Below are 19,286 nucleotides of genomic sequence, written 5' to 3' on the forward strand. Positions count from 1 at the left end.
TTTCTTAAATCTATGTGTGTTAAGTGTACTTAGTTCAGGGTAAGCTCTAATTAATTCATTATATATTTTGGGTCCAAAACTTCTGCTGTGTTTTAATCCAGCAGTTGTGTGGCATTTGGGTGTATTTAGAAAGAAACTGTAATTTTGTCTCGTATGGTATTCGTGAGAATCAAATTTAAATTTATTGTGGTTTTTATGGAAGTAAATCAGCAATGTTTGTTTATGAATTTGTTCCAGATTTGATACACCAAATTCCTGAAAAATTAATTTTGTTGGGTAATCAAAAGGTTTATATAGACAAATTTTGATAATTCTTTTTTGGAGCAAATTTAAAGGATGGAGAGTCGATTTTGCCATTCCTCCCCAACCTAAAATACCATACTGAATTATTTATTGAAACAGAGTTAAGTACACAGTACGCAGAACATAAACAGGTAGATAAGAGCGTAGAATGGAAAATTTGTGGATTGTTTCACGCAATCTGTTACACAGGAAGGAGATATACTTATCCCATTTTAAATGTTGGTCAATAATAATGCCTAAATATTTAACTTGTGAGGATATGCTCAAAGCGTTACATGAGCAAGAAGGTAGGTTACAATCATGTATTGTTATACTTCTGTTACTATTCATTTTTAGTTGCTCAAGGCCATGTGATGTTAATGAAAATGGTATTAATTTTGTTTTAGAAACGTTCAAAGAAAGTAAGCATCCAACCATTCTTTAATAATGTTAATAATATATATCACTAAGATCAAAAAGTAATCAGTGTGATAAAAATTCGTTCATTCAACCAACCAGAAATTCGTTTCGGAAAAGTATTCCTATCTGAATGAAATAATTCTTTAGGAAATTTATTATATACCATACTAGATACATGTTCATAATTCTAGATTTGTTCAGTTATGCATATTATGCATTCAACAAAAGGTTTAGAAATTGTATCTATTCGTATGTACCAAACAGACTTTGTTCCAGTGTGTTTTCAGCTCTGATATTAACCACTTCGGTCCCTGTACATTTTAAATTATGACGTAACAAGGAGGTTCTGCATTGTATTCATTCGGTTGATATCTTCTCCTTCCTATATAGACTCACTGATTTATTTTAGAATACTCACGTATTTTCTGTTGTTTATTTCTTGAAATACATAATTATATTTCTCCATTATTTTTCGTCTTTGGACGTTGCCAGACTGGCTGTTGTTTCTGATATCCGAAGGTTCACCCAGCGAATATGGGTTATGAAGAATGGACACTGAGCGAATTTTCCTGTGTTTTGTTTCTCTGTGCACCGGCGTTTAGTTCCACTTTCAAGCGCTAGAGGTTAGTGTAATCGAGCATACGCTAAGATAATAATTGAGTATAGAGTTGAGATACAGGATCCAAACATCGCCTACCTTATTGCATAATCCAGTAATGCTTTGCTTCAAATAAATTCAAGTTAACAGCTTTCCCTTATTTCTCAGTGACAAACTAGTTGTAATAATAATTTTTTTTATATTTCAGATATAATAAATTCTATTATAAAATAATGTAATACATTATAAAATTAAGTATCAAATTCGTTTAATATTTGTATATAATATAATATAGGTATATGGTTTTACTTCTCATAAGAGTTTTGTTTTTCCATTTTCAGCGCTATCAAATCATTGCATATTTTAATTGTTGTTGGGGTCAACGTCTCAACTCTCATTATAAAGGAACTCTAGAGTCTAGACATTACAGTTAATGACGGATTTATTATTTTATGGATCCAATTTATTTTATTTGAGTACATAATGTACCTAGATGTATTAATTATATGTGTCATATTTCCGCTGTGTCAACTGCTTAGCTGGTGTGATGTCAGCGCCAACTCTAGGGAGAAAGCAGAATCTCACGCTTTAGCTGGCTTGAAGGTCATTGAAATCAGTTTGGTTACATCAAAGGTACCGACGCGAAGTGTCCATACTTAATTACCTACACTGTGGGTAACCCTGCAATGGAGAATAAAATCTGAGCTTGGCTTCCTCCAGCAGAGAAGTAGAGTAATGTGTCACATAATACATAAAGCAATCCTATTCCTGATAGAATTTCCAGTTTGAATTTCTTGGCGATGTTTTCCCACATTTAATTTTTACTCTGAACTACTCGTGGAGCACTAATGCTTCGCCACCATTCTGTCTTCATGTCTTTAGATACATTGTTCTCTGTATTACAACCATGATGATTCAGAATGCGTATTGTGTCACATGATAGTAGTTGGCGATCTTAGATGCTAATAGATATAAGTGAACAAAGTCTGTTGACCATTGTTTGTGTCAATTTTTATTCACATATGAAGTAATGAGAAAAATTTTCTTCTTTTTGTGTATTATTATTATTATTATTATTATTATTATTATTATTATCATCATCATCATCAGTTTCTGTCAGATGCGTTTCCAATTCACTGTGGACTAAAGCAAGGAGATGCACTATCACCTTTACTTTTTAACTTCGCTCTAGAGTATGCCATTAGGAAAGTACACGATAACAGAGAGGGTTTGGAATTGAACGGGTTACATCAGCTGGTTGTCTATGCGGATGACGTGAATATGTTAGGAGAAAATCCACAAACGATTAGGGAAAACACGGGAATTTTACTAGATGCAAGTATATCCTGAAAAGACAAAGCAGTTGGCGATCTTAGATGCTAATAGAAATAAGTGAAGAAAGTCTGTTGACTGTTGTTTGTGTCAATTTAATTCACATGGGAAGTAATGAGACAAATGTTCAAATTTTCCCGTTTTTTCTTCTTTTTATGTATTATTATTATTATTATTATTATTATTATTATTATTATTATTATTATTATTATTTTTTTTTTTTTTTTCTGTACAAACATTTTTATTACTTGCATATAAAACGTTTAATTCTGAACAGGCACATCGACCAGTTTTCAAGTTGCAGTGTAAAATATCGACATGTGCGTTTAGTTTCAGAATTTAATGCATCTGTATTCAACACTTCAGTAAATCTTTTTAAGGAAATGATGATATCTGAAAAGGAACTCTTTTAACTTTCATTATTAACAAACAATTTTTGTAAGCAATTCCTTAGACATATGATCATTGTATTTTGACCAGTCATTGTGGATATATTTTTTTCAGGTTTACCCTCCTCCATTTTACATTTTCGGTCTTTGTACTTCTTTCCTTAATTCCTGTGAATGTTGGCCATCATTTCTTTATTCTTCCTTATTGTGGAGCATTTTTTCCAGAACTTTTTTTCAGAATCTACGTTAGAAGATTCTTATCTGAGATGAAATTTATAGTAATAAGACAAGAAATTATATAAAAATTAGATAAAAGCAGTGGTTATACTACCATCTTTAACATGTAGGTTAATGTCCTCATATTGTTAGTTGTGTCATGCACATTATGAAAATAATGTACATAATGACATATTGTTTATGAAACGGGGTGAATAGGAACAAATTCGTATAATTTTTTGTTTCCTACTGTCAAAGAGTAAATATAATAATGAGTGTCCTGGTTTATATTCGTAACAAGTGAACAAATAAACATTCTTATTATATTTACTCTTTGCCACAAAGAAATAAAAAATAGTACAATTTCTTTCCTATTCGAACCCCATTTTACGGTACTATAGCTCACGCAAGAAACGATTACCGAAAACCAATGGTGGCGTTGCTGTCTGTTTTGACGTGTGTATGTAGGCACGCCGAGGGGGGAGAGGTGCAAGCCGATGAAAGTACAGTCTCTTCCAAGAACTGTCCAACTGAGGACATCATTGTGAAAGTAAAGAACGTAGGAAGAGAAAAATTCGAAGCTAATTAAAAGCACAACATATGTTTACGAATGAAATAATAATACCGTGCAATACAAGACACGCATTCACATACAATGGAACAAACTCGCATAACTTGAAATAAAAAGAATACACTTGCTTTTCATTTCAATATATTTCTTTTTTTTTTTTACAATAGAAAGCGCGCATAAAAGAACTTCATGTCAAAAAAAAAAGTCCCAGAATTGGGAATTATTGGCATGTATCCTGATGGTGTTGTATGTTACAACGCTAAGATACATTTAGTTCTAATAATTTCATGATTTTAGTACAAGACAAATCTATCACCATCTATCCTTTGTTACTCTCAGCAGGTATAAAAAAAGGAATTCACTCTCCAATGTCTTGATTGCATTGCAATTATCTTGAAGCAGTTGTCAGCCCAAAAGAAAAAAAGTTTTGACAAACTTAACAAAATTTCTGCATACTAATATCTTTCACTCGACTTGTGGATTTTGTGTATGGTTATAAATTGAATTACTCTGCTTCCTATATATTACTATATACGTGTTTTTAATCTGTTACTTCACAATTCAAACTACAATATTTATGCAGGATTTATTTAATACAATAAATGAAGTGAAAATGAAAATTTTAGGCTGCGAACTGAAATTGGTTAAGTAATTCAACTTTTAAACAGTACATTTTTTTTATCTCAAGGCTGAATTTCTTCAATGGTATGTCTTTTAAGTTATTTTTCTTAATGTCACTTTCACCTCTTAGCATCTAGGATCGTCGTTTTTTTACAATCTCCAAGAATGATAAATTATGATGTATTCTCTCTAGGAAAAGAACGTTTTGAACCCCCATATGTTTCAGATCAAGCTAGAGAGTGTGGACCCCTGTTATGATCAACCTCCGGAGGTGAAATTAGAGGATGGTCCAGCGGTGAAGTCTGAATTTGATGTGAGTAGAATTTATTTGCCTTCTACACTATTTTCTTTTAAGAGAGAATTTAAAGGTGCTAAGTGCCTATGCTGTTATGCACTCCTTCTACAGCTATCCGTTTAATTCTGAAGAACGACATCTTCAAGATGATGCTGTGTTTGTTTGATGACTTAAATGCCACTGTAATATTCTTGACAGTTTTCCCTTATTTCCGGGTAATCTCCAAGTGATGAAAGCGTATTGTAACACGTGATAAGACATTTTGATGGAAGGAATATCTGAGCCTTACTGATTTTTTAAGTAAATAGTTTTAAACTGAATACTTCCTTAAGAATTGTAATTAACATATCTCTCCATGTTGACCGAGATGGAATTACGGAATAGTAAAGGTACGGTCACACATCGCTACTTTTGCTGCGCAACTTTTGTACTGCAGCTGCAAAAGTTGCGTGTCGTGTTCACACGTAAGCCAAAAGTAGCGCCTGCATGCTACTTTTCGTGCTGCGCAACCCGAGTGCTGCAAAAGTTGCAACTGGAGGTTGCGAGTCTGTTCACACGCAAGGCGCTACTTTTGCAGCCGCAGTCATCCTGCAGGTTTCCATCTCCGTGTTGACTTCTCAATATACATTTTGTGGTTATGTTCGCATTATTAAGAAACTCATGCGAAAGCTTCCTTATCCATTATTTGCTTTTCTGTCATATCTAGTATTCAGAAATTGATATTATTTTTACTATAAAGCTTTTAAAAACGCCTATATACTTAAATGATAACCAACAGTATATTCATTTAATCAATGTTGGCAACCCTCCTGTTTGGAACTACGCTACGGAAAATTTAAAAAATGAATTATATCGTCACCAATTATGCTCAGACTGTGTTGTGTATTTAATAACTGTTACAAATAATTTATTTTCATCACATTTTACATTAAAATACATCCAAACAACAAAAGTATCATTGGCACATATGGGTGGCAACACTGATCGCAACCGCAGCAAAAGTTTCAACAAAACCGATATCAAAAATGCTGCGGTTGCAGCCCTGAGAACCCTGTTCACACGTCGCTACTTCTAAGTTGCGCGCAGCATGGAAAAGTAGCGGGCAGCAGGTTCGGCAGCAGCTACTTTTCGGGTTGCACCGTTGTGCACACGTCGCAGTACGAGAGTTGCGCAGTTTTTTGTACTGCAGCGCTGCAAAAGTAGCGACGTGTGACCGTACCTTAAGTAGTCGTTTTCACATAACCTGTGGCAATCATCTAGCCATAACCAATAGAATGAGAGTAGCTTTTGTATCGTTAAAAATATAATTGGCCGTTCCTTACGTTTGTTATAACGAAATATGTTAAGTCAGTGTAGTCAGTAACACAAAGCATGATTAATGATTTTTTTATGCTATTGCTGCTAATATTTTTATAGTTGAAATGAGGTGACGAGAGATAACCGATTAGTCTACACTCTGCTTCTCAAACAGCTGAACAATATTAACTGCACACATGCTTGAAACTTTTCATATTAGAATAATGCAGTAGGAACTAAATGTCAAAATATTTAGATTTATATATTCTGGATACTCTATTTAAATAGTCGTTGCCAATTGGTACTATCTTTGACAAATCGTTTTCAGGAAATTCTTTTGTTAGTGGATGTTTTATTCACTGCCATTTTGTTTCAAGTTTCGTGTCCTGATTTCTTTTGTATTGTGTCCTCTCTTCAGGACGAAACGTATATTGTGAAGGAGGAGGAGCTAGATATGAAAGAATCGACTGACGAAGATGAAGTGTTCAATGAACGGTGAGTGGTCTCCAAGTGTACACTTTGTGCTATTCAGTTTGTAAGAATGAGGTCTATAAGATTCGAGAAATGTTTCTTTTCTAATGGATGATGATAAAAATTTCCCATTTATTTTACGTTTCTGTTAATTTTAGTACGTTATTTTACGACGCTTTATCAACAGCTTAGGTTATTTAGCATCTGAATGAGATGAAGATGATAATGCCAGTGAAATGAGTCAGGGGTCCAACACCGAAAGTTACCCAGCATTTGCTCATATTGGGTTGAGGGAAAACCCCGGAAAAAACCTCAACCAAGTAACTTGCCCCGACCGGGAATGGAACCCGGGCCACCTGGTTTCACGGCTAGATGCGCTAACCGCGTTTCTGTTAACTTTATGTTTTTTTTTTTTTTTTTTTCATTATTATTATTAACATCCCACAAACGATTAGGGAAAACACGGAAATTCTACTTGAAGCAAGTAAAGCGATAGGGTTGGAAGTAAATCCCGAAAAGACTAAATATATGATTATGTCTCGTGACGAGAATATTGTACGAAATGGAAATATAAAAATTGGAGATTTATCCTTCTAAGAGGTGGAAAAATTCAAATATCTTGGAGCAACAGTAACAAATATAAATGACACTCAGGAGGAAATTAAACGCAGAATAAATGTGGGAAATGCCTGTTATTCGGTTGAGAAGCTTTTGTCATCTAGTCTGCTGTCAAAAAATCTGACAGTTAAAATTTATAAAACAGTTATATTACCGGTTGTTCTATATGGTTGTGAAGCTTGGACTCTCACTTTGAGAGAGGAACAGAGATTAAGGGTGTTTGAGCATAAGGTTCTTAGGAAAATATTTGGGGCTAAGAGGGATGAAGTTACAGGAGAATGGAGAAAGTTACACAACGCAGAGCTGCACGCATTGTATTCTTCACCTGACATAATTAGGAACATTAAATCCAGACGTTTGACATGGGCAGGGCATGTAGCACGTATGGGCGAATCCAGAAATGCATATAGAGTGTTAGTTGGGAGGCCGGCGGGAAAAAGACCTTTGGGGAGACCGAGACGTAGATGGGAAGATAATATTAAAATGGATTTCAGGGAGTTGGATATGATGGTAGAGACTGGATTAATCTTGCTCAGGATAGGGATCAATGGCGGGCTTATGTGAGGGCGGCAATGAAACTCCGGGTTCCTTAAAAGCCAATAAGTAAGTATTATTATTAACATCATTCATGTTCATTCACTCTAACTTTTCCGCATAATTTTCAGCTTTTCACTGATACTTTTCTTTTACGTTCATAAGCTCCTAAAGCCATCTCGCATTAATCATAGTTTCCAGTCTGGTACTCATGCTCCTGATTAATGTCGCCATTTTCTTCTGAGGAGCCAGCCTCCAGTTTTCTTGAAGAGTGGCCTTTAGATAATGCTGACAGATCCTCCATCATAGTTCGTTAAAGTAATTTCCGATGGAATTCAAATACAGGCTGCAAGCAATTCATGACATGAATCCACAAATCGTACAAGGATTGTTGCACTAATGAGGCCACATGTGGGCGTGTATTCTCTTGCATTACCATGAAACAATCTCCTGTTATTGCAGGAAAAATCACAATATGCTTCTGAAGGATTTCCTCTTCATATTGCTGTGCTCCACAAACCACTCCAGCTTTGCTGTTAGTTTATTCTCTTCCACTACATCACAGAACTATCCCAAAATGTGATCGTGGAGGAAATTTTATAAAAGCATCTCTCTGCAAGTCTTCGCTACAATTACTCCTCCATTTGGAGACTCAAGACAAAATCTGGACTCATTACTGAACAGTACTTCCTTCCATTGATGGACTTTTCAGCCACGATGCTCTCGCATGTAATTCAGTCGACATGTAAAATGCTGTCAGATGAATTCTGGACTCATGTAAGTTCTTCTGAAGAAAGATTTGTTACTCTCAACTCCTCCACGATGTTCTCACTGATATCAATTCTCTCATTTTTTTAATCTCTAAGAACTCATTTTCCCTAACTCTTCTCGAGGCTGACCTTAGAGTACCACGCTCTTGTTCTGTACCTTTGTACAGTTCTGCAAATCATAGCTTCAGTGTAATATGTTCTTTCACCACTGCAACAAATGCAGTATATTTAGTATGTAACAGCAGGTCTCCTGATTTACTGTACAAAACGGATTATAAAAGTAAAAGAAAGGGCTCGGAAATCAGTTTGATAAAGAAGCACCACCACCAGATCCCTGATGATCACATTAGTTTTTATTGCAGAACATACATACATCAACATTTGTGCATTGTCCTCTCCTAAAACATGGCTGACAATCTTTCTCATCAAACAAAAGTTCTAGGCATTTCTTAACCAGACAATTACAAATCATATTTAAGTTTTGCCGCTATTGGCGTTTTTTGTGCTGGACGATGTGCTACAAAATTTACAAATTGTCCTCTAAATCATTACTTTGCACTCTCTCCAGCACAGCTTTAAGATTTATTTTGTTCCTCTTCCATGCAGTAACTTTTAATTTTTCTTGTGATCAATTATTTAATATGAAGTGACTACATAAAATAGACACTCACTTCCAGGAAGAAACTCATTTAGCGCGTTCTGATTTTTATTAGTTTCGCTCACTTGTTCGTATTTCCGAGTTTATAATCAAATAGTGTCGTTATTTGCTGGTATAGTTATAGTGTCGTATCTGGTAGTGTATAAACTGAGCCTGGAAATAATTTAATTTGAACAGACTATGAAGAACAGACCTGGTTCATTCATTATCTTCGCGATGCTCTTCTTGTATATTACATTGCTATGATACTAATTTGATATCTATACTAATAATAAATCTGTAGCCGAAATTTTTCTGGTAATTTTCGATTTTCCAAAAATAATTGGTGTTAACATGTATAATTAACCACCCTGAAACCGAAAATCGCTTTTTTGAAATTTTTGTTTATATGTCTGTCTGTCTGGATGTTTGTTACCTTTTCACGCAATAATGGCCAAACGGATTTCAATGAAAATTAGAATATAAATTAAGTTCGTTGTAACTTAGATTTTAGGCTATATGGCATTCAAAATACGTTATTTAAAAGGGGGGTTATAAGGAGGCCTGAATTAAATGAATCGAAATATCTCGCTTATTATTGATTTTTGTGAAAAATGTTACATAACAAACGTTTCTTTAAAAATCATTTCCGGTAAGTTTTATTTGAAAAATTTTGATAGGACTGATATTTAATGAGATAAATGAGTTTTAAAATTAAAATAACTGCCATCTAAGGCGGTGTAATGAAATAAAAAAACAAATGACTTCGTCTATAAGGGGCCTTGGACAACAATAATCGAAAGTTATGAAAGATAGCCTACAGAGAATGTTTCTGTGTTTGTATGAGGTTATATCGGAAGCTAAATTAACCGATTTGTATAATTAATTATTATTTCACATTGGAAAGTGTAGTTTCTCTGGATGGACATAATGCTATAATGTTATTACAGTAACTTGTGAGTGAATCGAGGACAGGTAAGATTAAAATAGCTTCTTATGCACAGAAAACTTGATAGGGTATTCCATATATTCGTTTCCTGTATTTCTTAAAATAATGTTTATGAACACATTCATTTTAATCTCAGAGAATTAACGAACAACGAGAGTGTATTGATTTAGTACACAGTAATAGTATGTTAGCTTAGCATTTCATTATTTTATAATCCAAATTTTAACTATGCTCAATTGAATCGTATTAAAATACATAAAATATATATGGATTAAATGTAATGCAAAAACAATGGGTAATGAGCCAAGCAGATTATGTTGCACTGTTGTAAAAGTTGTTCCTCCTGAGATTCAAGAGCTCCCATAACAAATTAAAAACTTACTTATCGGAGTACATCCGTTATCAACACACTTTTTATATAATATAATATTATATAAGTTATTTGAAGAGTTTAGAACCATAGTGGGCCAAGCGCCATTTACTGAATATGTAGAAAACAAGGGTTAAAATTAAGTTATTACCATAATTCAATGGAAACATATAGCAAGTAAAATAAAGTATACACATTAAACCTAAATGATGGCAATGTTCATTAAACTGTGCTTGGATGTAATAAAAATTAAGAAATATGTTAAAGGAATTGTCATTGCACCAAATGAGTGCTCTCTGGTACAAAATGATCGTATTTTAATTATTTAAATATAATTTAAATTAAGTAACATATTAAACGATTTATCCTTCTATCAAACACGAATGTTCCCTGGATCAAATGTCCTATTTTAATTATATAATTACTTTATATTTATTTCTAACGGGTGCAGCGGAGCGCACAGGTACGGCTAGAATTGTATAAAGGTCTTCATACTGTTGGACTAACAAAATAAACTACCAATTAATTTCTTCAACATTACCGCGGTGGGAGGCCTTGCAATCGATATAATTATCATGACTTTGATTTTAATTATGGTTCTTACGAAAATCCATTTTGAATTCTGGATAGAATCCGGTCATCCACGGCCAAGTGGACGATGCTCCATTTAAAATAATGCAAATAAAAATCCGAACGCGCCGAACTGATCCGTTCCAGTAAGTGAGCATCTGCCTTAACACTGACTGAATGACTTGTTCGTTTCAGGATTGCAATTGGTGGCGAACAAGGGATATTGGGCGAGAAAACAAGAGACAGTAACTGCCTTTCTAGGGAAGAAGGCGACCACTCTGTGCAGTGCAACAAAAGTCGTGTTCCGTTAAGAAACCTTTCTTCCGAGAAGACTTTGGGCAGGCGAAATTGCAGAAGTTTATTGAAAGCGAAAAACAACTGCGAGAAGTCTTTCAAATGCGATGTTTGTGGAAAATGTTTTTCAAGACAGGCGAATCTTAGATTGCACGCACGTCTGCACACAGGTGAAAAGCCATTTACTTGTCAGGAGTGTGGCAAGTCTTTTCCGCGTTCTAAAAGTCTCAGAGTTCACAAACGCCTTCATACAGGTGAGAAGCCTTTCAAATGCGATGTATGTGGGAAGTGCTTCACGCAACTCGGCAGTCTGAAGGTCCATGGACGGCAGCACACGGGCGAGCGGCCTTATAAGTGCGAGAAATGTGAGAAATGCTTCATGCATTCCGAGAGCCTAAAGAAGCACGCGCGATTTCACACCGGGGAAAAGCCATTTAAGTGTGACGTATGCGGGAAGTTATTTACTCAATCGGGAAGTTTGATTATACACGCGCGACAACACACGGGTGAAAAACCGTTCACGTGCCAAGTTTGCGCGAAATCGTTTTCATGTCCGGCAGGTTTGAAGACTCATGCTCGCCTACACACGGGGGAAAAACCTTTCAAATGTGATGTTTGTGGGAAATGTTTCTCGCGTTCTGGAAGACTCAAAGCACACTTTCGATTGCATAATGGGGAAAAACCATTCAAGTGTCATATATGTGGTAAGGGTTACACAGAATCGGGAAGTTTGAACCTTCATGTGCGCCGACACGCTGGCGACAAACCCTTCAAGTGTGAAGTTTGTGGAAAATGTTTCCCGTATTCTGTGAGTCTAAAAAATCATTCACTTACACATTCAGGTGTTAGGCCTTTCGAGTGCGAAGTTTGCTGCAAAAGTTTCTCCCGAGTGGGGAGACTTAAATCTCACTCTCTTCTACACAGTGGGGAGAAGCCCTTCAAATGTGACGTATGTGGTAAATGTTACACAGAACTAGGAAATCTCAATTTCCATTTACGCCAGCACACGGAAAACAAGCTCTTCAAATGTGATGTCTGCGATAAGACTTACGCGTATTCAGCGAGTCTGAAATATCATGCACGGCAGCACCTGCGAGAGGAACAGTTGAAAAGCGAAGATGTGGGTAGTGTTTAAATTCGAAATTGTGTAAACGTATCGACCGCTTTGTATAAAATGATGTTCCTATAGTTATCGTTCTGTCGGTGTAAAACTCAGGACTTTTATCATTTTATACTTTTATGTAAAGTAAAAAACTTCATTAGCATCTAAGCATCTGTGTATATAATATGTGCTCTATTGTGAGAGCAGAAAACTCACATGAGAACATGTAACTATTAATTCATATTACAGCATACTCAAATATGTTATTTTGAATTGCAGAAGTGTTTTTGCTTTTGATGTATGTACATGTTTGTACTTTTGAGCATACAAGGTGTTCCAGACCACTCGTATCAGCCTTTTGTCTCGAAAACTATATGATACTGGTTGTTCATAAAAAAATTTTGATAACCAAAACCTATCTAAAGAATCGATTGGTGGTAGTACCATTTCCCGTAACAAACCGGAAGTAGGGGTACCTGCGGTCAACTTCGAAATTTCAAATGAGAACATGGGTCATTGTGGAAACTACTTTTAAAAAGAAACAACTTTTACTGAAACTTTTTTCTTCTAACTTTTATTGTGTACTCACAAAGCAACAAAAGTGGTATCTTCTGAGAAATGTTGTATGTTGTTTATGTACGTACACTGTTCATAGTAAGTGTTCAAAATGTACGCCACCCTGTGTTAAACAATGTTCTGATCTCCTCCTAACATCCGTGATTGCACTTGAGCACAGCTGAAAGTCCCACAGGCTTCTCTATAATTCTTTGTTTCATGTCTTCTGTAGTAGTTGGACGCACCTGGTAATTCTCACCCCCCTTTCCTAAAATTACGTTCATCTGTGCCGCATGCCAATACGATATCAACTCGGCTCGTAATGAACAAAACATACACATACCGTATGACTGTACTTCATCTATCAAGTAGACGAACGAGAGGAGTATTGATAAGTACAAACTGCCAGACGAATCTCAAACTACAGTGACCCGTATCTCTGTTCCTAATCTGGAACATTCTAAGAAAGCAAGTAATACTCGTTCCTAAATGTGTACCGGTATCTCCCATACTAGCAAAGTTCCGAATATGTCTCCCACGATAGCAAAGTTGTAAGTACGGTATGTACCTTCCACACTAGCGAAGTTCCGAGTGCATCTCCCATGCTAGTGTGTCTTCCCTCGTACAAAACTTCCGAGTGTGTCTCCTATGGTAACGAACTTACGAGTGAATGTGTCCGACCATTTAACTATCCAGGAAAACTACGTCCCCCTTTCCTCGCTTACCCATAAATCTATGCTGCTATGACGTAAGAATATAACAGGAATGCCATATGGGAAAGATGGAGCTGATGGATGCGGTCCGCTCTCGCTGACTAAGCCAGCATACGCGGCTAAATAGACAAAGAAATGATAGGAAAGATATTAGATTAATAAAAACTTTAAGAGTTACGAGTCAGATAGAAACCTGTGAAAATCAAAAACAAAACTCTTTCTCATGACATATTCTCTTTGAAATAGGTAACTTTGAAATAAAAAAAAAAAATTGAATCACAGTTCAATTGTAGGCTAATGTGATACAAGAAAAGATTAAAAGTGTAAAATCTAAAGTGGAAGAATCTTCCACACAAGAAAGTGCAAACTCATGGCTAATTGCTTTAACCATAACAGGAGTTATACTGTGTCTTGCTTGTATGCTACAGACGTACCGACAATGTCCATGTCTGCATGGCAAACAACCGGAGACAGCAGAACCTTTACGAGAAGGCAGAACGAGATGGAGCTTGGCCCAGTACAAGAAACCAGAACTCCGATCCGTACTGCGAGGAAAGCAGATACACCAACCGATGTCTGCGCTGGCCCAGCTTCAACCAACACAGTCTTTCCCATTTCGATGCTATCGTATCCGAAGTAAGTCAAGAGGGAGTACAACATCGCATCCCGTTCCTCGATATCGCCATTATTACCAGAGATTAGAAACCGAAACATTTTGGTAGGCAAAAATTTGCGTAGAAAAAATTCCAACAGATTTGCTCGATTTTATTGGTGTTTATTAGTAAACATGCGGGGATGCTACAGTGAAAAGGGCAAAGTGTCTGAGCCCCTTCATTCTCCTTGTGTAGAGAAAAGTCTGTTTTGGAAGGACAAAATGACCTTTTTTTTTTTAATTTGCCGGTCCCTACCATCCATATGCCTGGGCGCAGAGGGTTGTGCTTTATGCTACAGATAAAGTTCGAAGAGCTCTATTCGCCGCACTTATCAGCTTTGTTCTCACTACACATACGGTGGAGTTATGGTGGCGAAAATGTTGGCAGAATAGAGGTTGGCATTTTTTCCTTGAAAATCAGCTTGTGTTCGGGATTCCCATTTTGATGCTATCGCATCCGAATTAAGTCAAGGGGGATACAAGACCATAACCCTTTCCTCGATATGGCCATTTTTTCCGGGGATTTGAGACTGAAATATTTTAGGTAGCAAAAAAATAAGTCTACCAAAAAGTACAACGGATTTGCTCGATTTTATTGGTGATTATTAGTAAATATGCGGGGATACTACAGTGAAAAGGGAAGGTCCTATGTTTTAGTTTTTTTTTAAATATATAATTTTTTACTCATCTAAATAATTTCATAATTATTTGGGCATTTATAATAGTAATAAGTGCACTATACCTTAAACCATCTTCAGTGTCTGTTTTCTCCTTTTTCACATTTTCCGACATTTATTGTCCTTGCAACGGACAAAATGTAGACTTCAAATAGGGCAAAAACTTAATTGAAGTACCAAGTTTAAGCACAAAATTTTGCCTAGGTTGCTAACTAAAATTATTATTTTAAATTGATTATAATTATTTAATTACATGAATATAAAAATATATTCTAATGTGGGGTATGTTTTGAATGTTTGAAGATAAGTAATTCCATGTAAAATTGTCGTTATGTAGGGGATCATTTTCCTGACACAAGTTTTCCAGTAGATCAGTTAGTAATGGAAAGAAATTCACTCAAAATGTTATTCATTAAAAAAATATTGTGTTCGTGGTTGCAAATTCTATTTTCAAATTTGAATAATAAAAATTGCTTAATTTACTTCAAAGAATCATGTCAGCAATGATATAGAGTCATACAGGAAAGAATGTGGATTTTTTTTTTTTTTTTCCAAATCATTCGATGAATGTATTTTGAGTAGGTCAATTTGTAATGGAAAAGAGTCAGCTCAAAATGTTATTAATTTAAAAAAAAGAAATGTTTGTGCTTCCAAATTCTTGGGGGCATAGCCCTGTCTTTTTTTTTTCAGTAGGTTATTTTACGACGCTTTATCAACAGCTTAGGTTATTTAGCGTCTGAATGAGATGAAGGTGATAATGCCGGTGAAATGAGTCCGGGGTCCAGCACCGAAAGTTACCCAGCATTTGCTCATATTGGGTTGAGGGAAAACCCTGGAAAAAACCTCAACTAGGTAACTTGCCCCGACCGGGAATCGAACCCGGGCCACCTGGTTTCGCGGCCAGACGCGCTGACCGTTACTCCACAGGTGTGGACGCATAGCGCTGTCATCCATATGTCTGTAGTGATAAAGTTCCTTATGATAGATAGTTTCTATCCATTTGAAATTGCAAAGTACTGTTGACCCTTGTTTACCAGGAGTGGTTGGTATTAATGTATGCCACAGACATTGCAGTAACGAGGGCTTGTTGGCAGATTTTAGTGTTGAGGGTCTTAGTAGTTAATAAGAAAGAATTGGGGAGAAGTGCAATGAATAATAGAATCGACGAATCTCGGAAAGTTTGGTGGAGCTTTTCCATCCTAAATGAATGGATATTGATAAATTCCACAGAGATATTGCAGATTTTTTTAAATAGCAGGAAGTGAATGGTAGTTATTTATGAGAGACATATCAGTTTACCTTATTAGCTCGCATTTCTTAAGGAGTAAGAAGCACGTGACAGTAGTACCTGGTTGAATTGTAGCCAGTTATAAGGAATGTTGAAACTTGACTGTCAGCAGTTGCATGTAGCATGATGGAATGGAAGGTGATTGACTCCATTTCAGTACTGTAACTTTTCTTTTATTATTTCACCCTCTTGTCTTTCACTTTTCCCAGTCCTTGGCCGGGTATGTGTCTCTTTGGCTGCTGTTCTCCTTTTCTTCGTTTTGTAATGTTTGATTTTCTAGTTATGAATATTTTTCCTTTGGCATTCTTCATTTGCTTTGTCTTGTTTTGTATTTCATGACGTCTTTGTTGCATTGTTGATTTGAAGCATAGAGATATTGCAGCTACATATAACCTTGCTTATGTTTGCAGGCTGATTCCTCGGGTAGATGGCAGTATGTCGCTGGATTGCCTGACAGTGATGTTGCCTTCATGTCGCAGATTGGTGTGATCATATTGGCAGCACTGTCCTGGTGACATGCTACAGCTGGACGCGTAAAGAGTTGCAATGTGAGGAGAAGTCAAGGTTGAAAGCGTGAGTGCTTTAGTTAAATAATACAAGTTTATTTCATGAAATATATATGTATTCATGTATGGTTGTGAAACTTGGACTTGCACTCTGAGAGTGGAACATAGGTTAAGGGTGTTTGAGAATAAGGTGCTTAGGAAAATATTTGGGGCTAAGAGGGATGAAGTTACAGGAGAATGGAGAAAGTTACACAACACAGAACTGCACGCATTGTATTCTTCACCTGACATAATTAGGAACATTAAATCCAGACGTTTGAGATGGGCAGGGCATGTAGCACGTATGGGCGAATCCAGAAATGCATATAGAGTGTTAGTTGGGAGACCGGAGGGAAAAAGACCTTTGGGGAGGCCGAGACGTAGATGGGAGGATAATATTAAAATGGATTTGAGGGAGGTGGGATATGATGATAGAGACTGGATACTGGATTAATCTTGCTCAGGATAGGGACCGATGGCGGGCTTATGTGAGGGCGGCAATGAACCTTCAGGTTCCTTAAAAGCCATTTGTAAGTAAGTAAGTATTTCATGAAATGTATTAACCGTGTAAATACGTGTGTGTAGATATGGAAGGTAATTGACTCCATTTCAGTACTATTTGGGAAGGGAATCATTACCAGACAAAATGAAGATTAGGATTTACGTTTATGGAACACATGATACTCAGTTTTGGGACACAGTTCAAATTTTTTGGAAAACATAGTTGATTTATTTTCTTTGTTACAAAGTGTCAGGTTACACAATCCAAGCAAGGGTGAAGGAGCCATAGTGGAGGAGATTTGTTGAGTGGTATGAAGAGGGCCCTGTTGTGTAAATGACATCAAATTAGAATAAGGTGTAACTTTAGAAGTGGACACGTGTTTACAAATTGAAACGTGTTCGGCTATAATCCAATAATAGTTATTTATGGTACTTGTGAGGTAAGTGCATCTTTATTGCACGAGTGGAAAGATTTAAGCACGAGGCGTCAGCCGAGTCCTTAAATTACACGAGTGCAATAAAGATCACGCTCACAAGTACCATACGTAATTTTATCCATGACCATAACGAAAAATTATGTTTTATGAAAGAAAATATGTTGAAAATAAGTCCTCATATAATCACATATCATGGCATGGATTTTAGAATCAATACGTGTACTAGGTAGGTTATGATGTAGGAGGCCATGATTAGTGAAGAATGGTATCTAAGGCGTTGGATAAATAACAAATTATAATTAATTATATAATTTTAATATATATTTTTTTTCATTTTAAACGTGTATTTTCAGCTTTTTGAAGTTTTAGGGATTATTTAGAAGTGTTCATGGGACTAATGTGATTAAAATAATTTCACATTTTACTTTTGTAAACTTAAGAGGCATATTAAAACGTACTTAGTCATCGTGTCTGTTTAGCTCAGTTGACTAACGAGTGTTGTTAGAAAATCCTATAAACTATAAACCCAACTTCGCACATTGAAGTCTCCTCGCCTCCCAAAAGGTAAATTATTACAAATTTAAAAAAAAGCATATTAGATATGGATGCAATGCACAAATTACGACGTAGCAGATAGAGAAAAGAGAAGGAGATTCAGTGTATGTATATTTAAGAAATGGTAATAAAGAAGTAGAGGTAGTGACATCTAGTAATTAATATATTAACTTCTTGAGTAATAGTTGAATGGAAAAGTATACGTGTGTGCCCGGCCTCTCCCTTCCAAACGCTTGGGGATAGAATGTTGTCCTTTATACTGAAGATAGAGTTCGACGAGCTGTATTCAACGCAGTCATCGGCTTTGTTATAACTTCACGTACTGCGGAGTAATGGCGACAAGAATGTCGGCGGGATAGGGGTTTGAACCCCTCCCCTTTTTTTCTCGAAAATCAGAAAGTGTTCGCGATTGCCATTTTGATGCTATCATGTAAGAAGTAAGTCAAGGTGGAATACAGGGCCGCATCCCGTTCCTCGCTATGGCCATTATTTCCGGAATTAGAGTCTCAATTATTTGCTGTTATGGCCATATCGATGAATGGGTTGTATTCTTTTATTCTCCCTTGACTTACTTGGGACACGATATTATGAAAATGGGAATCTTGAACACAAACTGATTATCGAGAAAAAATACCAAGGCTAAACTTCTATTCCGCCTACATTCTCACCGCCATATCTCCGTCGTATTTGTATTGAGAATAAAGGTGGTAAATGCGGCGTATACACCTCCACGCACTCTATCTATAGTATAAAAGACAACTCTCTGTCCCCAGGCATCTGGACGGTAGGGGCCGTGATATTAAAAAAAAAATGGTCATTTTGGCCTTCCAAAAGAGAATTTTCTTGTACAAATAGATCGAAGGGTCTCAGAGATCCGTCCTTTTCACTGTAGCGTCCTCACATGTTTACTAATATTCACGAATGAAACCGAGCAAACCTTTCCACTCTTTTGTAGTCTTTTTTATCCCTTGCAGTGAGAGAATTCCTCTTGAGACCGATTGTTGTTGGCAATTAGTTTTGTTTTCGTC

The 19,286-nt window shown here is 36.2% G+C and overlaps 1 protein-coding gene across 4 annotated transcripts in view; it reads left to right on the forward strand.

Annotated features, from left to right (window-relative positions):
- Nucleotides 1-19,286, forward strand: part of LOC138691863 (zinc finger protein ZFP2-like) — a 37,106-nt gene that overhangs the window by 13,634 nt on the left and 4,186 nt on the right. The window contains exons 3-7 of one of the 4 annotated variants that reach the window (XM_069814416.1): nt 4,656-4,742; nt 6,439-6,515; nt 11,135-12,353; nt 14,032-14,239; nt 16,631-18,134. In XM_069814416.1, the coding sequence (XP_069670517.1) occupies nt 4,656-4,742; nt 6,439-6,515; nt 11,135-12,353; nt 14,032-14,239; nt 16,631-16,635 (1,596 nt within the window). In that variant the 3' untranslated portion in view covers nt 16,636-18,134. Of the gene's footprint in view, nt 1-4,655; nt 4,743-6,438; nt 6,516-11,134; nt 12,354-14,031; nt 14,240-16,630; nt 18,150-19,286 lie in introns of those variants that run through there. The other 3 variants (XM_069814415.1, XR_011329973.1, XM_069814417.1) reach the window with 3 other exon arrangements.

This window comes from Periplaneta americana, chromosome 16 (assembly GCF_040183065.1).
Source record: "Periplaneta americana isolate PAMFEO1 chromosome 16, P.americana_PAMFEO1_priV1, whole genome shotgun sequence".
Taxonomy (NCBI): domain Eukaryota; kingdom Metazoa; phylum Arthropoda; class Insecta; order Blattodea; family Blattidae; genus Periplaneta; species Periplaneta americana.